At 42.0% G+C, this 12,916-nt stretch overlaps 1 protein-coding gene across 2 annotated transcripts in view; it reads right to left on the bottom strand.

Moving 5' to 3' along the window:
• NBAS (NBAS subunit of NRZ tethering complex) overlaps positions 1–12,916 on the bottom strand; it is a 341,606-nt gene that overhangs the window by 102,378 nt on the left and 226,312 nt on the right. For both annotated transcript variants that reach the window (XM_067703666.1, XM_067703667.1), the window contains 3 exons: positions 11,942–12,052; positions 1,713–1,963; positions 197–531 (listed from right to left, as the gene is read on the bottom strand). In XM_067703666.1, the coding sequence (XP_067559767.1) occupies positions 197–531; positions 1,713–1,963; positions 11,942–12,052 (697 nt within the window). The remainder of the gene's footprint in view (positions 1–196; positions 532–1,712; positions 1,964–11,941; positions 12,053–12,916) is intronic.

Genomic DNA, 12,916 nt, shown 5'->3' with positions numbered 1-12,916 from the left:
TGCCTGCACAACTGTGATAGAGGAAAATGATCTCCCAATTAAAATACCTCATGCTTAACAAAAAACAAAACTGCCAAACATGTAAGTATTCCCTATTTCAAGAAAGCAAATAAAAACAAAATCGACAGAATGTAAGAGCAATTTTCATTTCTTCTAAAGCGGCCAATCTACTTTAAACTCTTATCTTTTTGGTTACCTTGGTCACAGCTTTTGGAGAAAAGGTCACTGAATCCACCACAGTGATGAGGTCACCTGGGAGGAGACGATCAAAGTACTTCATGCAGGCGTCATAGGCGCACAGCCACTCGGGGGAGGATGCCGGGACTTGTTTAACGAGGTGAGGGTCTCCAGTCCAGAACAACTTCTGTAACCAGACGGTGTACAGAGAGCTTGGGGAGAGCATGCGCCCATCCTTCTCAGGGATTTTGGGAACAAGTTTGGAAATGGATAAGATATTTTGACTTGAAAGGACTGGCTCCAATGCCTCAAGAGGATTCATGTTTTCATCTGTCAGCTTTTTGTAATTAAGACCTATCGGAAAGAAAAGGGGAAAAAAAGAGAGTAGTTCATTCCCAGATAACCACACAGGAGCTTTCAAATACACACACAGCCCCTCTGCGTGGCTGAATGAAAGGATTTAGTTACAGCACAGCTTCGTTTGTCAATGAGATCCATCAGAAGGTCTGAGTTCCAATCCCTGCCTGCAACTTAACCAACTGTGCAACCCTGAACAGGTCACTCAACCGCTGTGAGCCCCAGTGTCCTCATTTGTATCCTGGAGATGGCAATATCTCTTCGCTTCTTCAATCCCCCCATGGCACCTATGTCTTCTATCAGTGCTCTCACCAAACTGCACTATATTCGTTATTCATCTAGTACCTCATCAACTACCTGAAGGCAGGGATTGAATCTTACTCCCTCTCCTCTGTGTCTAGTCCAGGGTCTAATTCAGCTACTCAGTAAACCACTGCTAAACTGAAGTAAATACTCAACGTTGTTATGAATAGCAGATGAGTGCAGCTTTGCAAGTGCCTTGTAAATTGTAAAGTATCATACAGATTTGAGAGGTATTAACACGGTTAATTTCTCAGTTATGAGCTACAGACGCCATTCTAAAGATTTCCACAGGGCTTCCCTGGTGGCGCAGTGGTTGGGATGCAGGGGACACGGGTTCGTGCCCCGGTCCGGGAGGATCCCGCATGCCGCGGAGCGGCTGGGCCCGTGAGCCTGTGCTCCGCAACGGGAGAGGCCGCAACAATGAGAGGCCCGCGTACCGCCAAAAAAAAAAAAAAAATTCCACAATTTATCAAAGATTCAAAGGCTCTTATTTTAAGGGTTCCATACACACTTTAAACATGTAGGTCCACTTAAGTGAACTCCTGCCAAATTGCCTATTGGGAAGCGTCTCAGCCTTGTCATTTATGTAGATAAAATATAACCAGTGGAAGCAGGGAAAACACCTTTGGCGTACTAGTCAGAAGCTCTGGATTTTAGTACCAGGTCTGCGTTTAGTCATTGTGTGACTTAAGTTTCTCCAGTGTTTAAGTCCCTCAACAGTAAGTAAAGGAGCTGGAGACAGAATAAAGTCTATTAGCATAAAAATACTGTGGTTTCAGTTACGCCAGCCACAATGCAGGAACAGGACTGTATATAGAAAATTGCCCTAGATTACATTTAAAGAATGAGTTCAAGCAGGAAAATGATTAACTTACCTGACGCAACTACCTTAAATTTCTTTAGCAGCCGAATGTGGGTTTCTGGTTTAATGGTGTATTTCCCCAAATCTGCACAGCCACAGCTTTCCAGCAGAGTGAAATAATACAGCAGTCTTTCATGATCAAAGCCATCAATCGTGGGATAAATATACTTGACCATGTGCTTGTGAAAGGCTTCGGGACTGGTCTTCAACGTCTCGAAGAGATGAAGGGACTGGGCTCGACTTTCAATTTCTACTGTGGACAAACTGAAATTAAGAGACAAAGAAAGTATGTTAAGATTGGTAAGATTTGGTTCCTTTATTAAACAACATGTTTTTTGTTTGTTTATTTGTTTGGAAACCTAGGAAGAAAGGCTACTTCTTACAAATCCCTTCTTGCTGCCTAATCAAAGACAGGAAACCACCAGTGTGTGCAGGTAGTTTATATAAAGGGAAACACACGTGTTTCAAATGGTACTATATGATTTTCACGTTGTCTCATGCGGGGGTCTACAGCACCCTGTAGTTCTCTACAGAGAACTGCCCAGTGCTTACTAGCTGGGAAATGAACCCAGATCTGTCACCTTCTACTATGCATTATTTATTCATACCACAAGAAAAATTTAAAACCTGAGCTTCCTTAAAGAAATGTAAACAAATTTATTATTTCAGGAATTTAGGAAATAGAGAAGTGAAGAAACAACCCCAACTTTTAGGCATAAATTTTATATCAGAGGCTTGAACTGACAGTAGACATAACCTTGATACTGTGTTCAAACAGAATTAAAATAGAAAAGAAGAGATACTCGCACTTTCACTTGAATTACCTGTAGTAACGAACGCCACTTGAATAAAGCACACATCAATATTTTCATCCTGCCTTAGCTGTCTTTATAATGTTATTTTTTTTAAGTCATTTAAGGTTAAACTCTTGAAAAAAAAATTTAAGGACTTCTGCTTGGTTGATCAGTTTGTGTTTTTTGGGTGACGGGGAGGGCTTAATTTTGGTCTCATGCTTCTCCCTGGACAGAGCACAGTGCCTCCTGCCCAGCATAATCCCAATACCCCAAGCGGGATGAGTTTCAAGCTTTCTAACCGTAAGAGGCCTTCAAGCAGCCTTTGGCACTAACAGAAACTCCCAGCTGCCAGGGTTCGTAGAGTAGCAATGAAAGTACCTAGGAGCAGGAAGTGAGACCTCTGACAGGATCAAAGTTAGGTTTCATATCATTTAAAAGCTACTCTTCTGAAATACGATACCCTGTTTATTGGAATTCCCCCTAAGTGCCAAGACATGTTTTTCTTTTACGTAAAGTTAATACACAATATACTTTAAAATTTGTATCAGGATGTGATAATACTTGGGATAACAGCAGCGATTTATAAAGTCAAAATATCAAGCAATTCAAAAATGCTCTTTTAACTTTCACTTCAAGAGAAACCCTGTTTTTCTATTAAGACACGGTTTAAACATTTACAAAAATATCCCTATCTATAAAGATGTCCCAGAGTATCCGTCTATTCATAACCTGCTTTAACTATTACTTTGCCTGTCTCCCTCACTACACCATGTACCACCTGATGGCAAAGATGATACCACATCTTCTTCAGCTTTAGCTTCTCAGTACCAAGCACCAGCGTGTGGTACAAAGGAAACACTCGACAGGTGTCTTATGAATGCCAAATAGACAGGAGAATGAACAAAAACTTAGGTGTCCTCTACGGACAAGGCCCTGTGCTCAGCACTGGGGAGGGTATAGAGTTACAACACAGAGCTCTCATCCAGCAGTTGCATTATATGTACTTAAAAAACACTGCAGAATAATGGTGTGGGCTGACAAAGGACATGCAATTATATTCCAGTTACGAGTGGGGTCACTAAAGCTGTCATGTCAGAGGAGGTAGATATCGATGACACCAGAAGGCTTATTGAGAGAAGTACTTGAGCTTGGTATTGTAGAAAGGAATGAAGCAGAAATAATATGAACAAAAGTATCAAGACAAGAAAGCGCAAGGCCTGTACAGGAAATAGCGAGTATAAATGGACGGCTATTTCAAAACTCTTCGGATACTATCACTCTTCAAAGAACGCAAGGTCAGCCCTGAAAGACACAGGCAGGCCTCGTTTGGTACTGTGCTTTGCTTTATTGCGCTTCACAGGCATTGCATTGTTTTTACAAATGGAAGGTTGGTGGCAGCCCTGGGTCAAGCAAGTCCATTGGTGCCATTTTTTCCGACAGAGTTTGTTCACTTCGTGTCTCTGTGTCACATTCTGGTAATTCTCGCAATATTTCAAACTTTGTCGTTATTATTATATCTGTTACGGTGATCTGTGATCTTTGGTGTTCCTATTGTAATTGGGCATTGTTTTAGCAATAAGGTAACTTTTTAAAAATAAATAAATTTATTTATTTATTTATTTTTGGCTGCTCTGGGTCTTCATTGCTGCGCGCAGGCTTTCTCTAGCTGTGGTGAGCGGGGGCTACTCCGCTGTGGTGCGCAGGCTTCTCATTGTGGTGGCTTCTCTTGTTGTGGAGCACAGACTGTAGGCACATGGGCTTCAGTAGCTGCAGCACGCGAGCTCAGTAGTTGCAGCATGTGGGCCCGAGAGTGTGTGGGCTTCAGTAGTTGTGGCTCGCGGGCTCTAGAGTGCAGGCTCAGTAGTTGTGGCGCACGGGCTTACTTGCTCCGTGGCATGTGGGATCTTCCCAGACCAGGGATTGAACCCACGTCCCCTGCATTGGCAGGCAGATTCTTAACCACTGCGCCACCAGGGAAGTCCCTAAGGTATCTTTTAATTAAGGTCTGCACATGTTTTTTAGACATATTTTCACACACTTAATAGACTATAGCGTAGTGTAAATGTAACTTTTATATGCACTGGGAAACAAAAACATTCATGTACTAGCGTTATTGTGATATTGGCTTTATTGCAGTGGTCTGTAACCAAACCTGCGATTTCTCCTGTACTGTACACCCAGTGGTATATGAAAGTCACAGAATTCCTGATGTTCCTTCATAATTTGCAAAGTGAAGTCTGAAAACAACACAGTGAAGAAGGAAATAAGAAACTGCGTCATCCCATTAAGATGATTCACGTTGACAAAGACTTGCAATCAGAGCGACATGCCCAATGGAAGAGGAAAGAAACCCTGCACTTATTCCATGGATTACTGTGGCAGGCAAGTGAGAGACTGTCATCAGAGAGGTTAAGTGACGCCTAAGACCAAGCGTCCAGATCTGTCTGGACTCCGCATGGCTGGGGCTGCTCACCTAGTCACAAAGCAGCCGTCAACCAATGGCGCTTAAGCGCCCTCACTAACAACCATTTCAAAACCAGGATTCTTTCTGTGACAGACATTAGCTCTCTCTCGGGGGCAGTCATCTAAAAGAGTTCTCCTGTCACACTTCACTGCTATCCCCTGGCAAGCAGCGTATCTGAGACTCATCTACAAAATGGACAATGGCTAAACCACAACAGCTTTAGTCCATCTGTGTTCGACTAGATTCTGAATACAGTCTCTCTCAGTCAACGTTACTTTCCCCCCTCGCCCACCCACCTATTCTTCTGTGCCTGCAGTTTACTTTGCCTGATGTGCAATTTTCCCTAATTATCTTGTCAAGAGAGGTACTGGAATACTTTTACTGACACATGATAAACACGAAAACCTCCCTCTTCAGTAAATTACAAGGTACTAAGATCTTCCATAGATGCCAGTAATTGATAACCCATTTTAAGAGTTCCCATCGAAAGATGCTGTTATCTTCCTTTTGGAACAAGAAATGAAATCTCTGCTTAGAAAACAATTCCAAAGAACCCACATTCAAGAGAGTAGGAAGAAATACAAGGAAACTACGGTGGAACTTTCACTGATCAAATCAGTAGTTACCCTTAAAAACTGTTTAAGTGGTTTTTCTAAGCTTTAGCTATAAGGCAACTAATATATATATATATAAATATAAATATATATTTATATATATAAATATATATATACACACACATATATAAATATTTATATACACACATATATATACACACACATATATATAAGTATATATATGGTGCAAATTTAACTTTCAGAGATTAACTACAAGAAGAAAATTAGCATTAGTTGTACGAAAGGCACAAGGAATAAGTTATTAGTACTAATCCCATGATTAAGGGATTCTGTAATGGCTTCGAGTTGTCAATCAGCCGAAACTGTGATTCAAGAACAGCATGAATTGAAAGGACTTATATTCATGGGGGGAAACAAATTTATTTAAATGCATTTTACTTTACTCAATCTGACACTGAGTGATAATACTGATACAATTCCATGAGCTGACTGAAGAGGAGAGAAGAAGGCGAGAGGGAGAGAGCTCCTGGGAAAGGCTGGAGGGAGCAAAGGGATGAGGTCCACTGGTCCACACGGTTCAGATGCAGAACTTCTAAGCATTTCCCCCAAAGACTAATCCTAAAAGTGTGAAGATACAGAAATCCACATGAATGACCATGACCATGGGTGAATAGGCCTCCACCACTGATTTCTGTGGGAAGACACAATTCTACCCTCTAAATCACAACTACTCCGACCTGAGGGAAACAGTCCAAGATATTTGCCACACAAATGCCTCAGAATGAACGTGATGTGGCAGCCTTGACCTGCAGTGCTGCCTGACAGCTGAATATGTGGTTATGCTGGGGAAACGTGGTAAAAAAAAATAATCATGGCCTTTTCCAGTTTTTCCAACATTTTAGCCAAGTGTCTTTGCAAACCAAACAATGAACTTTAACTTTGCAAGGTCACCTACACAGTTGATGAGAGAATCAATAATGAGTACCTTGGAGTCTGTTTCTTGTCACACTAATACTTGGTGAGTTCCTTTGTGGAACGTTTTCTGTGGACAGAGTGGTGATGTGGAAAGAAGCCCATGTGAATAGGCTTCGTCTCCTCCATAAGGACAACTCTGACCCCGTAAGCCTTTTCATTTCTCATAAAATGTCAATTCCGACTGGTTTATGTAGTCTCATATTATCACCTCTCTAACCAAAAGGTATTTTAAAAGACACCATAGCACAGAAACAGCAACAGGCATCATTTACCAAACACATCTTATACGTTAAGTACTATGTCATCTCATTTAATTCTCACAAAGCATGTATATTATAACTGATAGCACACTGTCCTGAAAAATAATTGTTAAAAAATCAGATTTGCAATGTTAGGCTGATAGCGGTCAGAGGGCGAGTTCAGTAAATCTGGTCTGTTTCCAGAATTAACAATAGCAACTACTTTTTTTTTCCTTTGAGCATCTAATACGTGTCAGGCATTTTGTATAAATCTCTCAAATCTCAGAGCAATTCTGCAAAATGGAATAAGACTACTCAGTTTGCAGAGGAGGAAGCTTAGGAACAGAGGGATGAAACAACTTGCCCACCATGTACACACTAGAAGGAGGTCACAGAGCCACGATTTAAACCCAGACCTGCAGGATCCAAAGACTGTGCACTTTCCACAAGACGAAAACAGGCCCCAAAATGCATCTTTTTGCTTATTACATTTTGTGCCAGTGTCAGGAATTTTTTCCTATCTGGGGGAAAAGTGGCCTTAAAAATCACAACGTGGAAAGGAAGCTTGCAGATACATGGAAACAATTGCTTCCATTTTGGTGATGGTAGTAATTAGTTCTTCCAGTTTTAGGAGTGGAAGATTTCTTCTTATGTACAATGCAAATCACAGTCTCGGTCATGACCAGGATCATGGTCCTTTAGGCCAAAGAAAGATCAAAATTTTATGTATGGCTCAATTTTAAAAAATAAGTAAGACCTATGACCTGAATTTCTACATTCAACCTTCCTACTCTAAATGGATTTTTCCTGGTTTGAATTTTTACTTATCTTCTTTTTCAATGTTATAACATACTTTTAAGAAGCTAAGTTGCCTTAAATCCCCTCTCTACACACCAACTATTCTCAAACTCCTCAACTAAGTCAAGAAGAGAAGGCCAGAATTGAGAATTCTTCACCATGTGACAATCTGGACACAAACCTGCCTATGAGCGACAGCAACCCTCAGGCAGAGGTTCTGTGTCACTCCTGTTTCAATGCAGGAAAAGGTAGATGCATTATAGCTCGTTCACCTCCCCACAGCTACAGCATGCTCTTGCCCATCCTTATACTTGAGACCAAAAGAATCCTACCAGGGAATATGAACTTGACTGTGCAAAACAGCACAGCACAGAGTCCCTTCCCAGGGGCCTGAAAGAGGCAGCACTGAACTAACCAGCAGAGATGAAGAGGTATCACGATCTCTGCCACCCAAGCAAAATCACTTGGATAATTAATCCCCTGGGTGACGGTAAAAGTACCTACTAGAGTGAAATGAAAATGTAGGATGTATGGCCTTCAGGTCTGCAGTTTAAATAAGAAGGAACAGACGGAGTGTTATCAAGGCTGACAGTGAGAGGCACTTCTGGCCCTTATGTAAGCCTTTGCTCACTAGGCCCCATGCGCTCCAGCCACAAAGGCGTTCCTGTAGTTACTCAAAAAGGCCAGGAACGTCCCTGTCCCAGAAATGCCTGAAATACATTCCCTCTGCCTGAAATGCCTTTTCTTCCATTCTCCAATAGTGAGCTCTTTTCACGTCCGAGAGAGGCCTTTCCCATCTGCTCCCTGTGCATTTCCTTTATGGTACTTATTATGACCAGCAATTTATTTTTTAGTTGTTTTTAACTGTGTGTGTGTGTGATGGGGGTCTCCCCAATTAGAATATAAGCTCTATAAAGGTAAGGATGTGTCTGTCTTGTTCCGCATTTAAACCTATGCTTGGTACACAAAGGTACTAGGAAAAAGATAATAATAATATTTAATGAATAAACAAATGTGGTACTATTCTATCAGCTAGAAACATCCTCTGCCATTTCAAAATGATCCCATATTCAAAACTTACAGACACACATGGAGTCAGCAGGACTGGTAAGAACAATAACAGGAACAATCTCGACAGCATTAAAGAGCCCCCGGCTATACGCTTTCCACAGATTTTCTCTAGTCTCTACAACCATACCAGGTGGGGATGGTGGTCCCCTTAACTGAGAAAACAGTGACCCAAGAGGATTAAGAGACGTGCCCAGGTACACAGTTGGGGGTACAGGCAGCAGAGCTGGATCTTGAAATGTGGCCTGACTCCAAAACCCATGCCCTCACTGGTAGTTAATGTTATCTGTAAGATGCACCAAAGGGTCTAGAACAGCCTAGAGGTGAAGATGGCTGTGAAGGCTGCAGTGAGTGAGAAATCAGCCCTGAGCTCAGGGAGCTGAACACGCCCTGGGAGAACCAGTGTCCGCCAGAGGGAGCCGACTCCAGGTGTACACAGCCGCTCAAAGCCATCACTGATGTTGAAAACTACCAAGAAAAAGAAAGAAAATGAGGAAGAATGAGGGGAAAAAGGAGACCGGGAACTCCAGTTTGGGTGTTTACGACAATTATCTCTTTCTTACAGGAGTGAAATTCCAGGAATAAACTACCATTAATTATGGATCATGTGTCAGGTACTGTAGGTTTGATATTTCACCAGGAAGTCATTTAATTTTTATGACACCTCACTTAGAGTAAAGGAAAATGAGTTTCAGAGAATTGAATTCTCTTGTGCAGGGACACACAGCTGGAGAGACACAGGATTTGCTCTAGGTTTCTTGATTGGAAGGCTTCTGCTCTACTGCACAATGCTGCCTCACCCGACCTGTGTGTCTGCTTATCTGTACATTCGGTGAGACGAGGAAATACCTCCAAATTCAACCAAGAGGAAGGAGAATGTAAAATTATAGAAAAAATCAACTTCGGGGGGAAGATGGCTTTTATAACGGAACAGTAATACAAAACCCTAAGGTACGGAACATTATTTTTCTTGCAGCTCTGACCTATTAACTTCCCATTGGCATTGACTCAACAAGTAAATATTGGGCAATTTCTATTGTACTAACAAGGCTGATCTTTAATACTTGTGTTACTAAGCTGAATTGAATAGTAAGGCAAACACCAGGCTTTTAAGTAAAGAACATGAAGCAACAAACACCACTTGCTAAATCAATATTAGGTGTTTTGTCACTCACAAGTAATGACAAAACAGGAGGTAATGATTTCCTGCTTTTGTAATTTCCGTGCATTTGTATAATCACACCACTATCAGGTATAATGATATGCTGGGAACAGTCTTGCACGTTACTAGAGTGCCTGATAATTTATAATATATTCAGAGACCAATGGAGCATCCTGTCTGTACAGACATGACCACCTTCTATGTCACATTCAACGAAAGGAAAAAGATATTTAATAAAATGCCAAGATTTTTTTATGCTAATGTGCGTATAAGAAGGAACATTTATTTGAACATATTTCTATGCCTCAAAAATGGTGAAGTCAGTACAATATTTATCATAGATAACACTATTACCCATGTAGCAATTTCATAAACACTAAAACGTAGAGGGTACAATTTCAAAGATATTAATCAAAATTAAAGATGATGAGTTATAAGCAGGTCCTGACCATTCCATACTACCTCCACTTCTTGAAACTATTCCTTCCCATGGCTTGCCTAGAACAAGAGCCCTTCCTCTCGATGGCTCTTTTTGTCCCTTTTGCTAGCAGCTCTTCCTCTATCACTAATTGTGGAAGGTCCCCGAGGTCTGTCGTAAGTCTTTCTCCTTTTCTCATTCTATGTTCATCACCCAAAGCACACCCACAACATAGCTTATTTATCATCTATGTGCACACGGCTCCCAAATTAGCATGTCCAGCTCCACCTTCTCTTTTGAATTCCAGATCTATAAGATGCACTGTCTGCTTGACCTTTCCTCTTGGGAATTCAATGTGTATAAACTTTTCCATTCCTTTGCCTTTTCCTCACCCTCCCCTGAAATACCTTGTGTCCTTAACTAGTGTTTTCTGTCTCAAATGATGTCACTGTCCAAGAGGCAGACCAAGTAAAATCCTGGAGATAATTCTTGACTCTTCTCCTTTCACTCACCTTCATAGCTAGTTTATTCTTATTAATCAATTTATTTATTACCATTTATTTCACCTTCCAGGTATCTCTGAAACCCATTCTCACCTCTCCTGTACTTTCAAAGCCCTCCTCCAGGCTATGGTCACCTGTCCTGCAGTCTATTACTACCAGAGCTCCCGAACTGGTCCATATATGTCTATGCTGGCCTCCCTAAAATCTTTCCTCAACATTGTCGCCATAGTGATCTTATCAAAATGCAAATCTGATATTACCTCCCTCTCTTTTACCAGAATCTTTAAACACCTTCCTATTACTCTTAGGAAAGAGCCCACAGCCCTGGATAGGGCCTGTACGGTCTGGCTGCAAGGTCTGGTTTCCAGGTTCTCAGCAGCCCCACCTCACCCCGTGCTCCACTGACTCTCAGGGCGTCACCACCCACCTGTTAGGCTCAAAGACATCATGTTCCATCCTGTCAAAGGGCTTTTGCACTCAACTGTTTTGCCTCCCTAGAAAATGCTTCCCATCTCCTTGTAGTGTACTTAATTTTGAGTCACTATTTAGGTCTCAGCTCAAGAGTTATTTCTTCAGGAAAGCCTTCCCTAACTATGCCAAATCCCCTATTTGGGCTCTCTTACACAGTGCCTATAACAGCTTTAATTTCACATTTGCTTATGTCATTATTCAATTATAATCTGTCTCCTACCATAGACTATGAGTTCCAAGACAGCTGAAATTTACTGACTATTGTAACCCTAGCACCTAACACTGTTCCTAGTACACAAGAGATTGTCAATAAATATCTTCGAATAAATGAATGAATTAAAGTCTCAAACTCAGGACTATTATTACTGAAAAACAAAAACTAAGACTACAGTTAGCGTATTGGTATGTCAGAGACATATGAAGAGAGACTATACAAAGACACTGGTCTACTACAGCTCAAAAGGAAAAGTGAAATTGAACAGTATGACTTCAAGATTCCTTTAAAATAGACTCTGAAAAGAAAGACATGGAAATAAACTTGCATAAGAGTTGTGTGCATGGGCTTCCCTGGTGGCGCAGTGGTTGAGAGCCCACCTGCCAATGCAGGGGACGCGGGTTTGTGCCCCGGTCCGGGAAGATCCCACATGCCGCGGAGCGGCTGGGCCCGTGAGCCATGGTCGCTGAGCCTGTGCTCCGCAACGGGAGAGGCCACAGCAGTGAGAGGCCCGCGTATCGCAAAAAAAAAAAAAAAAAAAAAAAAGAGTCGTGTGCTTACCCACTGTCGGTGAACAGGAACTCCAAATGGGTCATGAAAACTTCCCAACAGGAGACACTGTAGCGCTGGGCCAGAGAAAGAGCAATGCTGTAGACGTTCTCCTCAAGCGTCCTTCACGAACGTCCATCAGCCAGAGGGGAAGAGGGAGGAGAGAAACACATGACCTTAATCAGCAAAGAAGACGCTCGTTAGGACCGCTCTCCAGCTGACAGGGGTGCGGCCAGCACAGTCCTTAATAAGACATTTCACAGTAAGTCAGGAAAAGTACACCGAAGGAATTTGAATGCTCTTTTTATCTCTGTGGCGCATTGCAATTGACCAAGGAATTGTCTAGATCAGTGGACCTCAACCGAGGGTGATTCTGTCCCCCAGGGGACATTTGACAGTGTCTGGAGACATTTTTGATTGTCACAGTGGGTGAGGAAAAGGAGAGAGCTGCTGGCGTCTAGCAGGTAGAGGTCGGCGAGGCTGCCAACCATCCTACAATGCTCAGAACAGCCTTCCCACAACAAAGCATGACCCAGTCCAAAATGTACTGAGATCAAAAAATTCTGATCTAGATACCGGAGCCTATAGTCAAAAAGCAGTAGAAAGGAAAGGGATCCCTACCCTACAGATAGATATTTGAGAAAGCACAGTTAGTCACTCGACAAATTTTTGTTTTCTACATTGGGCCAGCTACTATGCTAGCTGCTGAGGACATAAAAACAAATAAGATATTTCTTGAGGAACCTACAGCCTAATGGAGGATGTGAAATGTGAACCAGGAATCAAACAGAATGTGGGGAGTGCTAAAAGAAATGCTACAAAATACTGTGAGGATGGAGACGAGAGAGTGACCAATCTGAGCTGAAGATCGGAGAGTAAACAAGGATTAAAGAGGTAGAGGCTGTAAAGAGGGAGAAGAGACAGATGGGCTTCTGACAGAGGAAGCAGAAGGGGGCGTGGTGTCACAACCATGACCATACAGGCCAG

The sequence above is a fragment of the Pseudorca crassidens genome, chromosome 14, assembly GCF_039906515.1.
Source record: "Pseudorca crassidens isolate mPseCra1 chromosome 14, mPseCra1.hap1, whole genome shotgun sequence".
NCBI classification, from domain to species: Eukaryota; Metazoa; Chordata; class Mammalia; order Artiodactyla; family Delphinidae; genus Pseudorca; species Pseudorca crassidens.
This window is presented reverse-complemented; position numbering and strand designations above follow the sequence as displayed.